At 34.6% G+C, this 20,905-nt stretch overlaps 2 protein-coding genes across 2 annotated transcripts; both read right to left on the bottom strand.

Annotated features, from left to right (window-relative positions):
• Positions 1-682: 682 nt before the first annotated feature.
• Positions 683-11,352, bottom strand: LOC110653700 (CRAL-TRIO domain-containing protein YKL091C). The gene is made up of 6 exons (XM_021809448.2): positions 10,894-11,352; positions 10,469-10,724; positions 9,077-9,113; positions 2,149-2,266; positions 1,719-1,829; positions 683-1,019 (listed from the first exon to the last, which is right to left on the bottom strand). The coding sequence occupies exons 1-6, from the start codon at positions 10,963-10,965 to the stop codon at positions 882-884; spliced, it is 732 nt and encodes a 243-aa protein (XP_021665140.2). The 5' UTR covers positions 10,966-11,352; the 3' UTR covers positions 683-881.
• Positions 11,353-13,868: 2,516 nt separating this feature from the next.
• Positions 13,869-20,629, bottom strand: LOC110653699 (two-component response regulator ORR21). The gene is made up of 6 exons (XM_021809445.2): positions 20,047-20,629; positions 18,019-18,171; positions 17,545-17,943; positions 17,345-17,421; positions 15,743-16,882; positions 13,869-14,293 (listed from the first exon to the last, which is right to left on the bottom strand). Exons 1-5 carry the CDS (start codon positions 20,234-20,236, stop codon positions 15,743-15,745), a joined length of 1,959 nt encoding a protein of 652 aa, XP_021665137.2. The 5' UTR covers positions 20,237-20,629; the 3' UTR covers positions 13,869-14,293.
• Between the last annotated feature and the right edge of the window lie 276 nt (positions 20,630-20,905).

Below are 20,905 nucleotides of genomic sequence, written 5' to 3' on the forward strand. Positions count from 1 at the left end.
GTTGCAAAGGAGGGAAAGAAAAACAATGATCTAGGAGGAAGCATCATTGGAGGGGATTGGAGGTCACTTTGTTTTGAAGAGATGGTGAGAGAGAGAGAGAAGAGAGTCTTGCTCAACAAACCTTTAGCAAACTTACAGTAAAACCAAAAAGAGGAATTTCACACCAGCAACATCTTGCTCGAAAAACCGAACCCACATCCCAGATTGCCTTTACTGTGGTTTCCCCATATGCAAACATAAAACTATTCTCCAAATTCAATCAAGACTCTAATTGCAGATCAAGTTAATATATTCAATTGTAAAGCTTGCTACTAGTTAATGCATGGGAGGGTTGAAACACTCAAGAATTCTGCTGCTGGACAACCCACCAATCAAAAGGTGTAAATTAAAGATTCCTAGAATGGGTTTCTCTGTTTTAGTATTGCTTTCATAAATACTAATTTCTTACTAAATATTTATTGGCAAATTAATTTGTTTTCCGTGCGATCACACAGTAACAGGAGAAGTCTGCCCTTTTTGTGTAATCAAGAAAAGGTGGATGAGAAACAAGTTGCAATTAAAAATCAAAGGACTAGATTCTGCTAGAGTTGAAATTCAATGACAAAGTAAATGGAATCATGCAAAATCATAGTTCACCCAAGATAGATTGTCAATAGCAAAATCAGTTTCCTCACTTTCCAGGTACACAAACAATTGAGACCATCTTATTCTGAGGAACCTTTCCATTAATGTCAATGACAAGGTAACTTCAAAAACAGTAGAGAATATAATTAGTCAACATTGATTAACATGTTTTCAAATTGGAATTAGTCAACACCTCTTATTGACAGTAAGTATCATCTATATGGTATATATAGAACTACAATAACCTATTTTTGGGTTCAAACCTCCAACTGAGGCAGAATAACATCTTGGAGAGCTACAAGCTTCGCTTGACCACCATACTCTTCAGGCAAGGATTCTTCACCAATTTCCTTCATAAAATCTTTTCTTTCTTCTTCATTGCTGACTATAACAATCTGCATTCATCACCGTAAAGCAAAAGCCAACTTCAAACCCAGTTAATGTAGAATGATACATTAATATCACAGATCAATTTCAAAACATAATTCTTAGCTAAGGGGGAATCTAAAGTGACCCAAATTACAGGATAGCTATTAGCTAGCTAAATAAAGTTCAGAGAGAAACCAACAGGATGCCACAAGTTTAGCAAATAACATTTTTCCCTCCCCACTCCCAAGCCCCTTTATATCACTAATAACAACAATAATTAAAAACTGTCTCTTCAGAATAATAAAATAGCTTAGAAAACCCAACGATTAGGTACAGTATTCACATAAGTATCAAAGAGGGTGGCTTTGGTGTACCAATAAAGTTACTCCATTTGTGACCAAGGTCACGGGTTCAAGTCATGGAAAAAACCTCTACAAAGCAAAGGGTAAGGCTGCGTATATCAACCCTCTCCAGAGTCCACAAGTATAGAATGCTTCGTGCATCGGGTCAACATTTTTTTTTTAATTCAATTAAGAATCAGTGACCATATACATTAACATGTTGGAGATAGCTAAAACTGCAAGTACAAACAGAACTTTTTTAAGATGCTGATAGCATTAAATCTGTTGTAAACTTACAATCAAGAAAATGACTTGCACATAGGGTTATTGCTATATCCACTCCCAACATTTGCATAAATTTACAATCATAATATATATAAATACCTTTTCCAGTGTTGCTTTCTCAAGGAAACGAGAAACCATCCTCCATACACTAACAAAGAACCATGGCATATGTAAAATGAAGAGCTTTGCTAAACGCTCAGGGTAGTAAGCCTGCATGAATCAGAATTCACAATGATATATGAAACACAAGTTTAACTGATGAAATATAAAAAAAGATTTCGAGTCCAACCAGTTTGCAAACTAAAAATTAAAACTTGGTGTGATTTGCACCACAGCAAAGGTTCCAACAAAAGACATGCCAAAAATTATATTGGTACCTGTCTGCTGTCCGGTACTGTTAAATTTTTCCTCTATTACATATATGAAGTTTTCTTAGCTCTTTTCGTCATGAACCCTTTGTTTCCCTGTGTTTTATCTATTGCTAGAGGGAATATTTTATTGTTTTAAAAATTATAAATAGAGGAGTTACCTGCAAAAATTGAAAACCAATGATCAAACCACGTGCATCAATGTTCCTATATGCAATTTGTTGCAGATCGAGAATGGCAATCAACTTTTCATTTCCTTTTTCTTTTCCTTTCAATGAGCTGAAAAGTCAATTAAATCCCTTAAGAAACCAATTTCTGTATTCAATAATGCATCATTATAAAAAGAGGAAGTATTGCAGGAATCATGTTATATGAATACATGAGCCATTAACAAGGCTTTTGAAAAATAGAGTTCCTATGAAGTTGTGAAAGCATAAACGAACTTGAGAAGAATCACATTTCAGGAGCATCCCACATTGGAATTGTAACTGTAAACCAGCTGGGATGAAGATTTGGACAGACATAAGCAGTCCAAAACTTAGAAAAAAAAAAATCATATGCTGCTTCACTGTTAAACACTATCTACCTATTTAGTTATCTAGGATAACAAGAAAATGCTAGATCTCAGTGTTTATTCAGTCTCAGCTTGTAGCTGTTCTCACATGCATGCACTTAAATTTTAGAATATTGAGATTCTAAAATTTCAAAAAACAAATCCATCATATTCACAATTTCTTCTTTAAAGTAATTTATAAAACGTATTAAGTAAATTCCAATCAGATGTCTCATTTATTATTAGAAATAGTGACTGTTATCTAAATGGGAGTGGTTATATATGTGCCCTAAACACCATTTCGGTAATATCAAAACACAATATTCTTTTTACCAAGAAGCCACCAATCAAAAAAACGTAATAAATCTTTTACTATGAGCTACATCAAAAACATAAAGCTTCTTGAGTCCTTGTAAGCTAAACCCTTGGATAAATTTCAATAGTTATCCCTGAACTTTAGGGGTTATAACAAAGTTATCCCTAGACTTAAAAATGTAATAAGAAACCCCTTGAAATTTGAAATTTTGCACAATAAAATCCTTTTAACTCTCAATAGCCCTTTTATACAATCCAGAGTAGCAATGACGTGGACAATTCTCCATCCTCTATGTAATAGTGGCAAAACTGACTATAATTTTCTTTCAAGACCAATCTGTTACATACCAGAGAAAGAGGTTTAGGAAAAAAATAGAGTAGAGAAATTATTAAATGTAATGCAAAGTATAAAGAAGTGTTGGAGCTGAGTTAGTTGATTTTGGAGGGAAATATCAAATTGTAGGCAAGGGCAGGAACAATTATTAGAAAGTAGCAGAGTAATATAAATACTGTTGCATAAGAAATAAAGATCATCATAAGAGTAATAAAGATTCAGTTTCTACTTCTCAATCTCAATCTCTCAGTTTCTTTTCTTTCTCTCAATCTATCTTCTTCCTTCTATTTTCGAGTCTATTCCTTTACTCTCTTCCCTATTTCCAATTTATTTCTTTCTGTAACTGACAGTTAGGGTTTAAATCCTAACAAATTGGTATCAGAGCTCAAAGATCCCTGAAATCTGTTGGGTTTTCCCTTCTTGGGGGTTGCAATTATGACTAGATCTGTGGTAATTAGTGCCGAAGCTGTAAGGCTTGCGGAGTTGGAGGAGAAGCTTAACAATTACCAGTTGGAATCCAAGAAGGCTATCGAAGATCTGAGGGGAGAGATCAAGCAATCTGCTGAGTCAGTTTTGGGGGACCTGGAGATTTTTGTGGCTACTCTTGTCAATGATAAAGGTAAAGGAATTTGTTGTGAAGGGAGCGGGGTTGGAAATGATCAACCACCTATAATCAATTTTGAAGGGAAAGGCATTTTGCCAAACCCTAAGGAGAACTTGAAACCTCAATTAAAAGAAGCAGGAAGTTCTTCTACCACAGTTGTAATGGACTGGAAAGCCAGATCCAAACTGTTACCTAAGGTGGAGTTAGTTACTTTTGATGGCCAAGATCCTAGATCTTGGATAAGAAAATGCGTGAAATTTTTTGAGGTGTATAGGGTTCCTAGAGAGCAGATGGTAGAGATGGCAAGTTTGTTTTTCATAGGAAGAGCTGATGCTTGGTTTCACAATTGGAGTAAGGAAGGGAAAAAGAGTTCTTGGGAGGAGTTTGAGCAGAATTTGTGCAAGAGATTTGGAGAGTAGGGATTGGAGGATATAGTGGAGGAATTTATGAAAATAAGGCAAGAAAGAAGTGTGGATGAGTACCAAGATAAATTTGAAGACTTAAGGGTGAGAATGGAGCAGGTAATGCCTGATTTGGGGGAATCTTATTTTTCTTTCTGGATTTATTGGGGGATTAAGGGATGATATAAGGTTGATGGTGAGGATGCTTAAACCAGTGACATTAGCTAATGCTTTTGAAGAAGCTAAGTTGCAAGAACAATTGTTAGAAGTCCAAAGAAACACTACACCATCATTCAGAACCTATAACAGTACCCAAAGACCTTCTCAATTCAGTTCTTGTTCTTCTACTACCACCAAACCATCTCAATACAATTCCAGTTATCCATATGCTCCTAAGCCACCAATAATTAATTCCAGTATTAGCCACAAATCTAATTCTGTAGGAGTTAAACCTACTCAGACTATGAGTGCTTCTTCCGTTAACCAAACCACCATACAACCTAATAGCCAACAATTAACTAATGATAAAAGGCCTCTTAAGCCCTGTTTTAGGTGCGGAGAAAAATATTTTCCAGGTCATCAATGTAAGCAGAAGACTTTGATGGCTTTGCATGATGAGGGAGAAGGAGATCAAGGGGAGGAAGTTTGGCATGAGGATTGTGAAGGTTATGATGAGTTGGATCATGGAATTCAAGAGGAATTCGCACTGTCTGTGAATGCAGTGGAGGGTTCTCAAGGGGTGGATACAATCAAGGTATTGGGGTATTGTGGGAATAGACAATTAGTCGTTCTTATTGATAGTGGAAGTACTAGTAGTTTTATTGAAGCTAAAGTAGCAATAGAACTGAAGCTGCCTTGTGTGCCAATTACAACAACAGCAATTACAGTAGCAGATGGGAGAAAAATTATGAGTTCTTCTATTTGTAATAATTTCACTTGGAAGATGCACAACTACAAGTTTTCTTTTACTTTTAGACTCTGGAATTGGGCAGTTTTGACATGATACTAGGGGTTGATTGGATGAGAAGTTTCAACCCTATCGTGTTTGACTTTGAAGCTAGATTGGTGAGATTTCAAAAGGATGGGAAAAGTGTAGAATTGCAAGGGGTTAGTGATGCAACAACTCCAATAAAGCTGTTACCTTGTAGTAGTTACCACAAGCTATTGCAGAAGCAGGGGTCAGACTTCCAAACTCCTTTATTCAGTATTCAGTTTTCTGAACAGCAATAGGTAAATTCTGAATCTTCTGGATGTTTTTCTTCATCCACTTATCCACCTGGAATTCAATCTCTATTGGATAAGTATTCCTTCTTATTTGTGGAGCCAAAGTCACTTCCACCATTTCGATCTCATAATCATTCCATTCCTCTATTAACTACTGCACAACCTATCAATGTCAGGCCCTATAGATATCCTCATTTCCAGAAAACTGAAATTGAGAAGTTAGTGTCTGAAATGCTTGACAGTGGAGTAATTCAGCATAGCACTAGTCCTTATGCCTCCCCTGTTTTATTAGTTAAGAAGAAGGACGGTTCTTGGAGATTTTGTGTGGATTATAGGAAGTTAAATGATGCTATTGTTAAGAATAAATTTCTAATTCCTATTATTGAGGATTTATTAGATGAATTGCATGGTACAACAATCTTTTCTAAGATAGACCTTTGAGCTGGATACCATCAGATTCGAATGGACACTCCAGATGTTCCAAAGACTGCATTTAAAACACATAATGGGCACCTTGAGTTTACAGTCATGCCTTTTGGCCTTACAAATGCACCAGCAACATGTCAAGCCCTTATGAATGATATATTCCAACCATTCCTTAGGAAAAGTGTGTTAGTTTTCTTCGATGATATTCTCATTTACAGTCCTGATTTGGAGTCTCATATTTCCCATTTGGAAGATGTTTTTAAGGTTTTAGCAGAACAGCAGCTTTATGCTAAGCTTTCTAAGTGTTCTTTTGCTCAAAGTCAAGTGGAGTATTTGGGGCATATAATATCTGCAAAAGGGGTAGCTACAGATCCTGACAAGATAAGGGCTATGGTTGAGTAGCCTGCGCCTAAGTCAGTCAAAGAATTGAAGAGCTTTTTGGGGCTGACTGGATATTACAGAAAATTCATTAGGAATTATGCCCTTATTAGTAAACCCTTGACTGATTTACTAAAAAAAGATGCATTCCAGTGGTCTTCAATAGCACAACATGCCTTTGAGAGGTTGAGGAATGCTATGTCTTCTACCCCTGTGTTGGCTATGCTAGATTTTACTCAACCATTCATTGTTGAAACTGATGCTAGTAGTCAAGGTATGGGAGCTGCATTGCAGCAGCAAGGGCACCTTATTGCCTTTATTTCTAAGGCATTTGGAGTAAGAAGTATGGGTTTTATGAGAAGGAATTGATGACAATTACTTTGCTATTTCTAAATGGAGACATTATTTAGAACAAGGGCAATTTTTCATTAAGACAGACCGTGAAAGCATTAAAAACTTGTTAGAACAGCGACTTCATACTAACTTGCAGCAGAGGGGAATTTCTAAATTGTTGGGGCTGGATTATAAGATTTTGTATAGAAGGGGTATTGAAAATAAGGTGGCTGATGCCTTGTCTAGAAGAAGCTTTGTGAAACAGCCTGGAATTAATTGTTTTGCTTTGCAATCTGCTGCTGTTCCTACCTGGATATCTAATGCTGCAGCTACTTATGAAGGAGATGTGAGGTCTGCGGAATTGATTCAACAGCTTTCAGTGGCAGCAGGTAGTGTTCCGGGATTTACTCTCAAATCTGGCTTGTTGTATTATAAGGGCAGATTATATGTTGGTTGTAATACTTCTTTAAGAAGTCATCTCATTACTTTGTATCACAATTCACCCTTAGGAGGGCATTCAGGGGTATTGAGAACTTGTCATAGGTTGAAGAAACATTTCTATTGGCCAGGATTGAAAGAGGATGTGCTAGATTGGATAAAGCAGTGTGATGACTGTGCAAGGCGTAAGGGGGAAACTTGTGCTACTCCTGGTTTGCTACAGCCTCTACCACTTCCTAACCAGGCTTGGCAGCATATCTCTATGGATTTTGTAGAACAATTGCCCAAGTCAGCTGGCAAAGATACCATCTTGGATGCCCACTTTTTGCCTCTCTCTCATCCCTATTTTGCTTCTTCAGTTGCTCAACTATTTTTGGACCATGTTTATAAGTTGCACGGTGCCCCTCAAACTATTGTTTCAGATAGGGATAAGGTTTTTACAAGCCTTGTTTAGAGAGAATTGTTCAAGAAGCTGGGTACTTCTCTTTGTTTTAGCACATCTTATCACTCTCAATCTGATGGCCAAACTGAGAGGGTAAAACAGTGTTTGGAAGGGTATTTGAGGAGCATGGCTCATTTGAAACCTATCACTTGGGGTAGGTGGATTTCCTTAGCAGAATGGTGGTATAATTCTACCTACCATAGTGCTATTAGGATGACTCCATTTGAAGCTCTTTATGGTTACTATCCTCCAATGCTACCAGCTTTGCCTACTGAAATGTCAACAGTTGCTGCAGTGGAAGAATTCCTTAAGGACAGGACAACTATTACTTCCTTACTCAAAGAGAATTTACAGCTGGCCAGGAGTAGAATGAAGCAGCAAGTGGATAAAAAGAGGAGCGAAAGGGACTTTCAAGTTGGGGATTGGGTGTATTTCAAATTGCAACCATATAGGCAGACCACTATTGCTGTGAGGAATCATCTCAAGTTATCTGCCAAATATTATGGTCCTTTTCAAGTTGTGGAAAAAGTGCGAGCAGTTGCTTACAAATTGAAGTTGCCAGAATCTTCTACTGTCCATCCAGTTTTCCATGTTTCATTACTTAAGAAGAAGATTGGGGATAACAAGATACCTATTTTGGAGCTTCCTAAATTGGTAGACGATCAGGTGAAAGTTAAGCCAGTTCAGGTGTTACAGAATAGAGTAATTATCAGGCAGAATATGCAGGTGCCACAATCTCTTACTCAATGGAATGGGCTACCCCAAGAGGATGCCACTTGGGAGGATGATTCCTTTCTCAGATCTCAATTTCCAGCCTTGTACACCTTCTTGGGACAAGTAGGTGCTCAAGGAAGGGGTATTGTTACATACCAGAGAAAGAGGTTTAGGAAAAAAATAGAGTAGAGGAATTATTAAATGTAATGCAAAGTATAAAGAAGTGTTGGAGCTGAGTTAGTTGATTTTGGAGGGAAATATCAAATTGTAGGCAAGGGCGGGAACAATTATTAGAAAGTGGCAGAGTAGTATAAATACTGTTGCATGAGAAATAAAAATCATCATAAGAGTAATAAAGATTCAATTTCTACTTCTCAATCTCAATCTCTCAGTTTCTTTTCTTTCTCACAATCTATCTTCTTCCTTCTATTTTCGAGTCTATTCCTTAACTCTCTTCCCTATTTCCAATTTATTTCTTTCTGTAACTGACAGTAAGGGTTTAGATCCTAACACAATCATGAAAGAATCTTAGTCATACGAGATAATGAAGCACGAGATGTACAGCAACTGATTAGAGGGACTTTACCTCCAAAAAAACAATAGCAATTATCAACGTTATCACTACTCTGGATTATCTACATCAATGCGTATTACTTATAAACCAGCTATCGAGAGTTCAAAGGATTTTACTGTGCAAAATTTTAAAGTTCAAAGGGTCTTATGTTACATTTTAAATTCAGAGATACTTTCGTTACGACTCCTAAAATTCAAGGAATACTCTTGAAATTTACCCCTAAACCCTTTAATGCCTTCTAAACAATCATGATACCATATCATTTAGATGTTCATGCAAACAAACCCAGATGGAAAAATGATTCTCTGTGTAAATTTCTAATGACATTAAGCATTATATAAAGTAAGTGGTACCTTGCAATTGTTTTGTCTAGCAAATGAACCACAAACTCTGCACCAAGAAGTGAAACAAAATGAGCTAAATGTTCACTTCCTAGGTATTATCATGATGATGAAAGGGGGAAGTTGAGCTTATTTAAATTGTAGTCTTGTTATGTACATACAGCATACAGCATATGATGCAGAAATATAAACATTGATATCCTAATTGAGATCCAATTCATCAATCCCAATCATATTGTTGGTGCACTAAACATGGATATTTCTAATCCCAAAGCAGCTTATCTTGACCTATAGAACATGCTATCTATATTCACAAAGAGAACAAAAGGTAAAAGCTCAGATGCCTTATTGGTTTATGTAATCATCTTCACCCATTTATTTTTGGGTAGGGGAGATCATCAAATGCAATCATGAAGCAGCTTCAAAGATATTCCAAAATGAGAACAAGAAATCCCCTTGTTTACTTAGCCTACAAAACATAATGATGGACACATAATTGATAATAATATGGATTATCAAGTCTCACAGTCAAGCATGCAGATACAAGAATATGGAGATATTTTATTAAAGGGGATTTGCAAAACCATTCTTGAAGAATGATTGTGGACTACAGAACTAATTGTAGGGACAAACAAACTCCAGAAACACCTGGAGAATAATATTGATTTCCCACGCACAAGTAACTGATTGATAGAGAGCAAATAGACTTCCCACATCAGTTGATAATACAGGTCCAAATTCTGACATTTAACAGATTCATAGTCTAATTTGTATAGTTCTATCATTCATAAACAAAAAATGCACAATAAATATGCTTGTTAAAAATAAATGGCAAAACCAATCGGCCCAACAAACCAGCAATTATTGTTCTGAACTTCTGATCCTATTCAAATGTCCCATATGCTATTTCCTAACTGTTGATGGGAGGCTTTCATTCACGGGCCTAATCTCTTCATTTTTTATATTGATGGGCTCCATCTTTTGCAGATTTCAAAAACAACAGTTATAATAAGAGGATCATCTTCCAGAAAAAGCATTCTTGCCTATCGTGATTGTGACCACACATTATTTCCATTGGGCATTGATGATCCTAAAGTACAAAATAACTAAACAATACCAGACAGAATAGTTCAATAATTGAAGGCAGAATACATAAGAAAAAGAAAGAATTGTGAACCCCACAGGACACGAAACAAGCCATACAGTCCAAACAGTCACAACCATCCACCCACCTTTATGTCAAAACTAGTTCTTGATATGGCCCATGTATGTTTCAATCTAGATTAAAAGGAATTGTTCACCAATCAAACCAAATTTGATTAACTAGAACAAAAATTGAATAGCATGCATAGTTATAAACTAATCGTCACAAAAAGAGTGCACTTATAGAGTTGAGCTAATTACTCTTGAATTGTAGATGATCCTTTGCAGGCAAATGCTTGCTTGCTTTGACAATCAACAGTGGATATCCCTCTTTTGTTAAACTCTGCAAATATATCTTCCTTGTTTGCAGCTCATCTTGAACTTCAGAGTCTGCTATAAACCCATTAGGAACAAATGCAGCCCTCCATTTCTGCCACTGTACAAACATCTTTGCTGCCTTTTCTGGGTCCATTGACCTCGCAATTAAGAATCTCATCAATGTTGTGTCCCCATAGCTCTGCAAATCCAAACCCATAAAGTCGATTACTATAATGAACTCAATCAAATACCCACAAATACAGAATCAATGAAGACCTGAAATAAAGAAGCGAACTTGGAACTCAAATTAATTATATACACATTACCCACACAGAATTCTACAATTATGAGCATTACTTGAAAAGTACCTCAGTTGAAGAACCAAACTTCTCACTTGATTTCCTCATCTGGGTCACCGCAATTTCTTGGGTTTTCTCCATTTGAGGCAGTGGAGTCGAGTCTTGGTTGAAAATAGAAGAAAAAAAGAGAGGGGGTATCGGCCCTCTCTCAAAAGGACCAATTTTGTGAGTCCAAAACCTGCAACTTGGCAAGAGAGAATCAAGCAAGGGAGAGAGAGCTTATGGTGACAAAGGAGAACAAGGCGCAGGAAGCGTTACAGAAACAAGAAAGTGAGGCATAGGAAAATTAAACAAGGATGATTGGTTGGTATTTTAGTTAAGGGAGTTATGGTCAAATTAATAATAAAGAAGCAGAGTAGCTTATGAAAGCAACAATTTTTATGTTAAAAAAACCAATTTTTTTTCCTTAATCATGGTGGTGGATTGATCTAAGATGCGGTTGCAGAAGCAGGGCCACGCAAAAGACGAGTGATGCTAAAAATTAATGGGTTACATCACAACTTAGAAAAGCATTTTCATACTGTTTCTTAATTGTTGCTATGCAACTCCATCTTTTCTCCTTTGGCGGCTTTCCGCGGCCTATAATGGTCGTTTTTTTCCTCGAATCCTTGATGTTCTCCGAGCCAAGGAATTTACTTTATTGGAAAATTATATAATATTCTTGCAACACTATATTTTTCTTTAAAAAAGGCTTGCTTTAACTGGACAGATTAAAAAAATTAATTTATTTTATATTATTTAAATAAATTATTAAAATAAAAAAATATAATTTTTTCTTAAAAAATAAAGAAAAAATAATTATTATATTATTTTTTTATGTTTATATTGTAAAATAATATTTAAATATTTTAATAATTATTTTTCTTTATTTTTCACTATTAAAAAAAATTCCCTTCTCTTTATTTTCTTCCATCCAAACAAAGAGTAAATGTTGAAAAACAATTTTATATAATTATAAGTGTGCATGTGCATGATTCTTTACTTTGTTTCGTTCTCTTCCATAAGAAGAGTAGCTAGAGCCACTTTTGCTCCTATTTTGAGTCAAAATTCATAATTTTCATTTATGGCTTAGGGGATTTGAATCGACTTGAGAGGGCTGGTTCCCATGATTTAGTTTTGATTTCAAATCGATTTAAAGGAGTTTGGATCTCAATTTATTTTTAATTCGATTTAATTGAGATAATTTAATGGTTAAATAATTTTTCATGATTAGTTACACTAATAATCCTTTAACTTAAATTATTGTAAATTTAAAATTACATCATAAAATCCTTAAACTTCAATTCAAATATTATTAAAATCTATGTGATTTATTATTATAGGTCTTCCTATTAACTTATAGCTAAATTTCATTAATCGTCCTTTAATTTTGTAACCAGTTTGAAATTTTAAATATTCATTTATTTTTAATTTATTTAAAATAAAATTATACTCTTAGAAATAATTTAATATTTTTATAAATATGTATAATTAATTAATTATATAATTTATCATATAAAAATATTATTTTTACATATATTATTTTTTCAATTCGATTTTAGGTTAAAATTTAAAAGATTTATATAAATTTATCTTAATTTTCTTTGATTTTATTTTTATGAAAAAAAAAGACCATATACTTATTTTACTTTACTTTGAAAATATTTAAACCCTAATTAACTATGAATGATTTTATTTTTTTTTATATAGATTGATATTGCAAATAGCTTTTGGTTTCATTTCTTAAATTAGCAAAATAATATATCCAAACTTAATTATGATTTAGTATATTTTGTATTAAAATTATTTATATATTAAATTAAAGTTTAAATACTTTTGTGAGATAAATTAAAGTTGAGGAATGTATGTAGTATATTTATTAGAGTTGAGGGACAATAAGTAAAATTTAGACATAAATTTTAATGATAGTAGGTCATAAAGATTTTAATAATATTTAAATTAAAATTCATGGACATTTATAATACAATTAAAGCTAAAAGACATTGCTAATATAGTTAATTACTAATATAGTTAACTAAGTTGGAGGATTAGTTCAATTCATTGTGCAAATAGAAGTTTGTCATCAATATTTATTAATTATTTTATATTAATATAATATTATTTAAATAAAAAAAATAATTTTAATATTTAATAAATGCAATCATATATATAGAGAAAAATTTACAAAAATTTTGATAACTATTCATTATTCTCGTACTTTCTTTAGTTTGAATAATGTTTTGATTGTTCCTTCCATCGCTCCAAATTTAAACTTTTGTGCGTAAATTTTCCAAAGATAATAATTATTCTATTAATTTTGATTTCACTGATTTTCTTTTGAAGGATAATTAAAAAAAAAAAAAAAAGATAAGTCTGCGTCGTTGCATTAGTTTGGGTCCTTCTTATCCAGCGTCGTTTTCATCCTCTTTTCCTTGATCTTCCAAAGTTTTTGTTAGCGGCTTGCAAAGTTTCTCCAGTCATTTGGCACAAACGGTTAGAACATCTTGGTCTAGTTGGGTTAACAATCGATAATTACACAGGTAATTAATAAAACACCTTATATACACGTATTTAGCATTTATCATTAATCCTCTTCACTTTTGTCACGGACTGCCTAGTCACAAGGCGGCGGCAACAATAAAACCTCTAGCGAGTCAGGAACTCTTGATTCTAATTTCGAATCCTCAGCCGAACTCTTCTCTGAAGCCCAATAACCCCCAACCATTGTTTCAGGAATTCAAAGATCTCAGCCTCAGGTCAGCCAGCTTTACATGCACTCTGCAGGAAACTATAAATTGATCTGGAATAGCCAACGATAAAGGTTTGACACCAATAAAATGCAACCTATTGGAATTATCAAGTTTTGTCACGATGTCACATGTTTATCTCAATTTGGCATAGAATTCTGAATTCCTCTACAGTGACATGATGTGCAGCAAAAAGAAAGTCCCTAATGCTGCGAGGTGAAATATTATAAATTGTAAATCAGGGAAAGAGAACTGCACTTCGTGAATGAATTGCATAATATAAACACATTAGCATTTCATCGTCATTGAACCCAAATAACTACACAACTACCGATAAGCAAGATGCCATCATATGTGACTTCATTTCAAGCTGTTGAAATCTAACGGAACTTATTTTTCCCACGGACTTAAGAAAAGAAAAGAAAAGCAAAGGAAATACTACTTGATACATGTAGAGCTTGGCCCCAGCACTTCAACGGAAATTACTCATAATAACAGGTACAATTTTTCCTCTCAATGCTGTAAATACTGAGGAGGCTCCACAGCTCGCCTGAAAACAGTGCAAGCACCGGAAATCAAGTCCATAATAAACATCTAATTGAATCCCTTCTGATACCAAATAATCTGTACTTTCCACGACAATTAGCAACTTCCCCCCCCTGAATCCACCAAACAAATAAAGCCTGTTGTCAAAAAAAAAAAAAAAAGGGAATCAACTGATGATGCCACCAAAAAAACAAAATTAATTGTCTAGATAACTAAGTATACAAAACAAAACCAGAAGTAATGGAGGGAAAAATTCCAAGAACAGTGTCATTTCAAACATTTAAATAGCATGGTTATATTCCCATTAATAAATTGCACTGCTTCTAGCTCTACTTTTCAATACATGGAATTTAGTAGCTGAAACAAAATCCAATAACAGGAAGGAAAAACCATGAGGTCCTGCTCATAATGGATGTGGAAGAATAATGCAGGCCACAAAAATAGGTGTGCAAAAAATAGAAAAGGATACCACTAACATGCAGGCAACTGGCTGCCAGAGTGCCAGTGCCTTACAAGTTCCAAGGGTGTGCATATGCACACCATCATCTAGGCTTTTCCACATTTACGTAGATACCACTGCATCATATTAAATTATATACATTTAGGCACATACCACTGCATCATATTAAATTATGTACTTTGGCCAAACGGCAGTCTATGTGAATTGCAAGCTATTATCATGTGAAGTTTTAAGTCACAGAAGATCCCAAAAAATTTCCTTCCAACAATAACCCTATTCTAGTATCACAAGTATTGTATACATAACAAAATGATGGGCAATCAAGTTGTTAAAACTTTTAAATTTTCAGGTATAAAAGGATGACGGTTGGCTGTTACCATTCCTGAAAATATGAACAGCCACCAAGATACTGTTACCATTACCCTACCTCACCTTCATCTCAAAAGCAACCTGACCACCAATACCCCAGGATCCCTAATTGGTGTTGTATATTAATAGAGTAATAAAAATGCCAATGTACAACACTATTGGGCGCTGTATGTTAACAAATTTTAGAACCTAACATGGCCAATCCTACATGGTCTTTTCAGGTAGAAATCAGGTCAGACAACAATTAATGGTCACCCATAAAAGTGAATGCAACAATTATGATAAAATTTAAATTCATATTCATATATTTAAACATGTCAATTCCCGACAAATGCAACTTCTAAGTTGATGCTCTCGAAGATCAATAAAAGCTTCTTTTCAATCAATATTAAGTTGTTGATTTTAGTAATCATTACATACACAAAATCAAAAGTGTTGAAGTGCCACACTTGTAACTAGCAGTCATCAAGTGAGAAAAAAGAAAAGAAAACTAATATCTAACTATTGCGGATTGCCACAAAACATATTAAGAATTAAATCGATTGTCAATTGCTATCCCAACTTATAATAAAATAGAAAATGACCATTTGTGATCCTAATTACAAGTGAAACCATAAAAGAAAAATCCTCCAAATTGTATAAGTAGGTTAGATCAAATTTCACAAGGAATTTTTTTTTTAAATCAACAACATAGAACTTCTTACACACACATGCAAAACAAGGACAAATTTAAGTCAAACTTAAGTGACCAAATTACCTATTCTGTGAAGACACTCATGAGATCATTTGGAGGAAATTGCTGCAATACTGGAATGCCCACTCTCGCAACATCTAAGTATTCCATATTTGGCTCCTGCTTCACTTTACTGCCACTATTCTCCACATAAATTTTCCCGTGGCTTAAGTTATTAATTGGTGCCTCAAATTCTTCCACTGCAAATCGGCTTGGAAGGCGAGTCCCCTTACCAACAAATCCAAGGTTCCTAAGTGGCCCTTGATCAAGAACTTCACCTGACTTTGCACCATAAGAACACAGGATGTCACAAATATTTGAATCCAGCCCTGGTAAATGTCTAGCAGCTCCAAAGGTAATGGCTGAATTTTGAACTTGACGAGTGATGCCACTGTCAGCATTGACAGAACATGATGATGCAGAAGGAGATATGGAACCAGGGGCTGAGTACCCATTAACAACAACTGTAGTTTTTAGATTCCCATCTGGCATGTGCCCAATATTCAATGAAGAATTATTTGACTGAGATGACAGAAGGCTATAATCAATGACAGAATTCCTGTTAAAGTTGCAACTCTGATTGACTGAAGCAGGACTATTTCCGGCCTGAAAACTGGCTGATGACTGAGAAGGGACCACCAGGCAAGATGGCTGTACATTAATTGAACGGCTGGGCTCTGATAATGACTGCTGCTGTGGTTGTTGCTGATGATGTAACATGTCCATCAACATGCTACCATTTTGAGTACTCATACCTCCAGGATTAGTATTAGAAGTCCAGGCTCCAAGTCCAGAAGTAACAAGTTCAACAGATACCATATTTTGTGGGAAAGGTTTAGAAATGTTGGATTGACATTTTACCAATGGCTGACCAAATGACACGCCATGCTCAACAGGAATACACTTGGGCCCCTGTATGGATGCTTGTACGAGAGCCGGTTGGTCCAATGTTGCAACTAGGCTACCTGCTGGTCGACCAAGAAGTTCAGCATGCAGCGCCGCTAATGTTTGCGGAGGAATCTGACCCGAGGCAGCCAAAGCTTGAATGTCAAATCTTCCAAGTGAATTAAGTTTTACATTTGAGTCCATGGGGCCACAGAATGCATTGGAAATCCCACCTTGTTGAGCAACCCCACTTAATCTCTTCAGATACAGTCTAAACTTCTGCACATTGACATCACAATAATTCCAATCAAGGAAGGTGATAGGGATAGGGAGTATTCTAGAAAACAAACAATGAAATTAACACAACTTCATCCCATCAATAGAACAACAATTCAACACAGATGTTCCTATGGTTATCTAAAAAAGCATTTGATGGTTATTGAAGTATCACAGTGCAAAATGCATTTAGGAAATTCACTGGCATCATTGATCCAATTTGAGTCACACACTCACACTCTTATTGAATTTCCAACTCAAACTAGTTGCAGGTTCAAAATGTCCCACAGAGTAGTTTCCCTAGACTATCATATTAGCACAACACTGCTGGATGGAACTTAAGGTCATTTTTCTATATTACCATGTGCTCATCTACACAGCTGCCCATAGCTAATATCACAATGACAAAAAAAACAAATCAGACTGAGGGAATATAGGAAATGTTGACATTGGTTAGAGCCAAACCTGCAAATGACTTGCAACATTTTCTCTGGTTAAACCAGGTACATTCATCAATTCTAGAATTCTCTTAGGTACAGCCTCTGAAATAGAAGTTAAAAAATTGTAATCAGCAAAAAGACAAAACAGCCATTCAAAATATTTGCTTCTAAAATCTAAAATAACTTTAAAAAATAAAAGAAAAAGCAAAGCATTGAAGACCATACTGTCAATTCCAAGCTGGTTTACAGCACTGACAAATTGTTGATGAAGCTCCACAGACCATACAACACGCGGTTTCTTCGATGTGGAGGGATCATCATTTTCTGGTTCACCATCATCTTCATCTTTAGAAATGCTCCTCTTTTTCTGACCTTTCAAAACTCCATCTGTTCCTTCATTAACAGAAGAAGCAATTTCAGTATCATCATTTCCTCGTTTATTCCGATCATTGTCTTCCAAGCTTCCAGAATGTTCAAGTTCTTTATTTTCATGCCACTTTTTCCTAACAACATGCTGCCATATATTCTTGAGCTCTTCTTCACGTATAGGTTTAATCAAATAATCACAAGCTCCATGTCTAATCCCCCTCATTACAGCACTTGTTCTTCCATCAGCAGACATCACTGCAATACAAATTATCATAAATGGATAGGTACAAATTTGAAAAACTTTAGAGAAAAGAAAGATAAAACACTCACTAATAACTGGAAGGTCCATTTCTAAGCCAACATGCTCAAGAAGTTTATACCCATCCATATCAGGCATATGAACATCACTTAGTACCACATCAAAACAACCTTTCCTTTCCCTCAGAAGATTCAAAGCTACTTTGGCCTGGGAACAAGTTGTAACTGCAACCATTAAAACAAGATGGTAAACCTTCCAAGCATAGTTGTCAAAATCGAGATTGGAAATCTTCATTTTGTGAATCGAGAAACAAGAATCTATTGAATCATAAGATTCAATAAAAATTCTCAAAATTAATTAAAAATGACATATGTTCTAAAAATTAAGTAAAAAAAAATTATCAAAATGACATATTTTAATAAATATAGAATTATCATTTAGCTAATGAGAAGGATCCTCTATAATAGAACAAAATATTTTCATTATTTTATGTGCTTTTATATTATAAATTATGTACTCTCAAATTGTAGACAATGATTATCATTGTGCATGTGTTGAAACTCCCATTTAAATTTGAACAAATAATTAAATAATAAAAAATGATAGTAAGTTAAATTAAAATGTCAGAACATACTAATATAAAATATCATAATTTGACAACTATAATTAGCGAAGTATATTAACAAAAAAAAAGAAAGAAAAAAGAGGGAGAGGTAAAAGAATGGTTAGTGGAATAAAAATAGCTAAGGAAAGGTTTTGTGTGCACTTTTCACAACAAAAAATGAAGTGAAATATTAAATTTTAAAGCTATAGGGTCTAACAACCCTCTAGAAAAAAGAATCAACCGAATTTGTAGATTCTTATCGATTTATCCACTTTCCCTAATCATAATATTTGGTCAAGATTCAAGTACATTTGAGATTCATCCTATAGATTCAAATTGCTATGACAGGGAATCAAATTGTAAGATTTGAAGCCAGAATTGTAAGATTGGAATCCAGAATCGTAAGATTCTAATAACAGTGCTTTCAAGTTATACAGCAGATTAAAAAAAAAAAACTATTGTCTTCTGCAGAAAAGGGTGAATCAGACTTGAACACAAGCAGTTCAGGAAGTCAACTAAAATTAAGTCCCATAAGCATAAGAAAAGAAACAGACTGACTCAACATAATATACAGTTTTGTAGCTCATGTTTTACAAGGACATATTGGAGTGGAATATTACTGTGGACAAAATGCTATCAAACTCAAATAACGAACTAAAAAATGATGCATAAATTTACACAACTGTACTGAATCTATGATAGTCAAATTTAACGATACTAAAAGATTTAAATCAAGGTTTAGAAAAGGGAAGATTGCTTTTCAACAAAAGGGTACTATAGTGTGGCCTGAATTACACAGGCACCCTATTGGTTCTCCGAGTATCACTTTGCGCTATTATGGAATCTTAGAAAGTAAACTCTATCAAACTTAACAGATTTTCACATGTAATTACTGTTGAACCAATGTTTCTTCCTAAACCCCATTAATTTTCGTTCTTGCTGAAGTTGACCTCGAACCAAGAAGGCAATGCAGGACTCAATTAAAAATAGATTTATAAGGGGGTTATAGATCAGGTCCTTTAGGGCTAACATTCAATGCATGTCACTTGTGTCTGTTACATTGGAGGGGACTTAAGAATGATATACCCAAAAAAGCAAAACGATAACGCACAGGTGATGATAAATTTATACACTAACCAACACTCGTGATCAAATTCACGCCATTCAGTTCAATAAACTTATGCTATTAACCTTATGCCTATTTCATTTCCAACTAGCAATTCCGTACATAAAATTCAAAATCCTTTTTGGACCATTTCTCAAAAAGAATGACCATGACAATGCCCTCCAGTTAAGATAGTATCATTTAACATCATTATCATTATCACAAACTATTAAACTTGGCCATTCTGCTCCAATTTTCTTCAAACAACATAGCGTTGAAATATATACATTCATACTTTTGAAAAAAACAAAATATAGAATTCAAAACAACCAAACGGGGCTTAGTAAAAAATAATAAATTACCAAAACAGAAAATCGAGACTAGACTAACCGTGATAAAGGCAACGGCGAAGCATCTGCTCAAGAATCTTCAAGCAAGTAGTATCATCATCCACAACTAAAACACGCAAACCCATCGGAAACTGATCAGAAACCACCACATCAGCAGCACCAGCTTTACAAGAACCATAATTACTGGCAGTCGCGCTCACGCTCGACGCCACTGGCTGCAAAGCAGCCATTACTAGCCAAAGCACAAACACACACACAGACAACGAAGTTACAGTGCAGTCTCTGACACTCCCTGACAACGTGATCAAACCCTAATCACACTCTCTAACATTAAATTGCAGCCGTAGAGAGCTGAAATTCAGCATACTGGGCAGTGCAGGAGTAGGAATTGGAGTGAAATATAGCTAGATCTATGGGAAGAAACCCTAGAAAAGGGACTAAGATTGGAGAAAACAAGCGAAAAAGGAGGGATTTTAGAGAGATATTTGTGAAGAGATCCGTCAGAAATTAAAGAAAATTGGAAAATTTGCGGGATTCTGTTGATTGAGAAGCGTTGAATTTGAGAGGGAGAGAGAAAGGGGAAGAAAGAGAGTGAGATAACGCGAGAGATAACGAAATGAGAAATAATAATAATAATAATAATAATAATAATAATAATAATAATAAATATAAAGTACTCAATAGAGAATTAAATAATAATTTTTTATTTAACCTTTTTATTTTAACAAAATTAATTAATATCGTATTTTATTTAAAAAAATTAATTAAAAAATTTATTTTATTTACTGTTTTGTTCCTTCCATGGTTTGAATTTCAATCCGTTCACAAAATTAACTATTTTATCATTCTATTTTTAATAAAATTAATTATTTTATTATTTTATTTTAATATATATTAAT

This window comes from Hevea brasiliensis, chromosome 18 (assembly GCF_030052815.1).
Source record: "Hevea brasiliensis isolate MT/VB/25A 57/8 chromosome 18, ASM3005281v1, whole genome shotgun sequence".
NCBI lineage: Eukaryota > Viridiplantae > Streptophyta > Magnoliopsida > Malpighiales > Euphorbiaceae > Hevea > Hevea brasiliensis.

Coding starts and splice junctions, on each gene's coding strand:
- LOC110653700 (XM_021809448.2), bottom strand. CDS start 10,965: ATGGAGAAAACCCAAGAAATTGCGGTGACCCAGATGAGGAAATCAAGT. Junction 10,725..10,893: donor AGTTTGGTTCTTCAACTGAG/GTACTTTTCAAG, acceptor TTGGATTTGCAG/AGCTATGGGGACACAACATT. Junction 2,267..9,076: donor CTAGACAAAACAATTGCAAG/GTACCACTTACT, acceptor TTGACTTTTCAG/CTCATTGAAAGGAAAAGAAA.
- LOC110653699 (XM_021809445.2), bottom strand. CDS start 20,236: ATGGCTGCTTTGCAGCCAGTGGCGTCGAGCGTGAGCGCGACTGCCAGT. Junction 18,172..20,046: donor TCGCCGTTGCCTTTATCACG/GTTAGTCTAGTC, acceptor TAATGGTTGCAG/TTACAACTTGTTCCCAGGCC. Junction 17,944..18,018: donor AATGGACCTTCCAGTTATTA/GTGAGTGTTTTA, acceptor TTTGTATTGCAG/TGATGTCTGCTGATGGAAGA.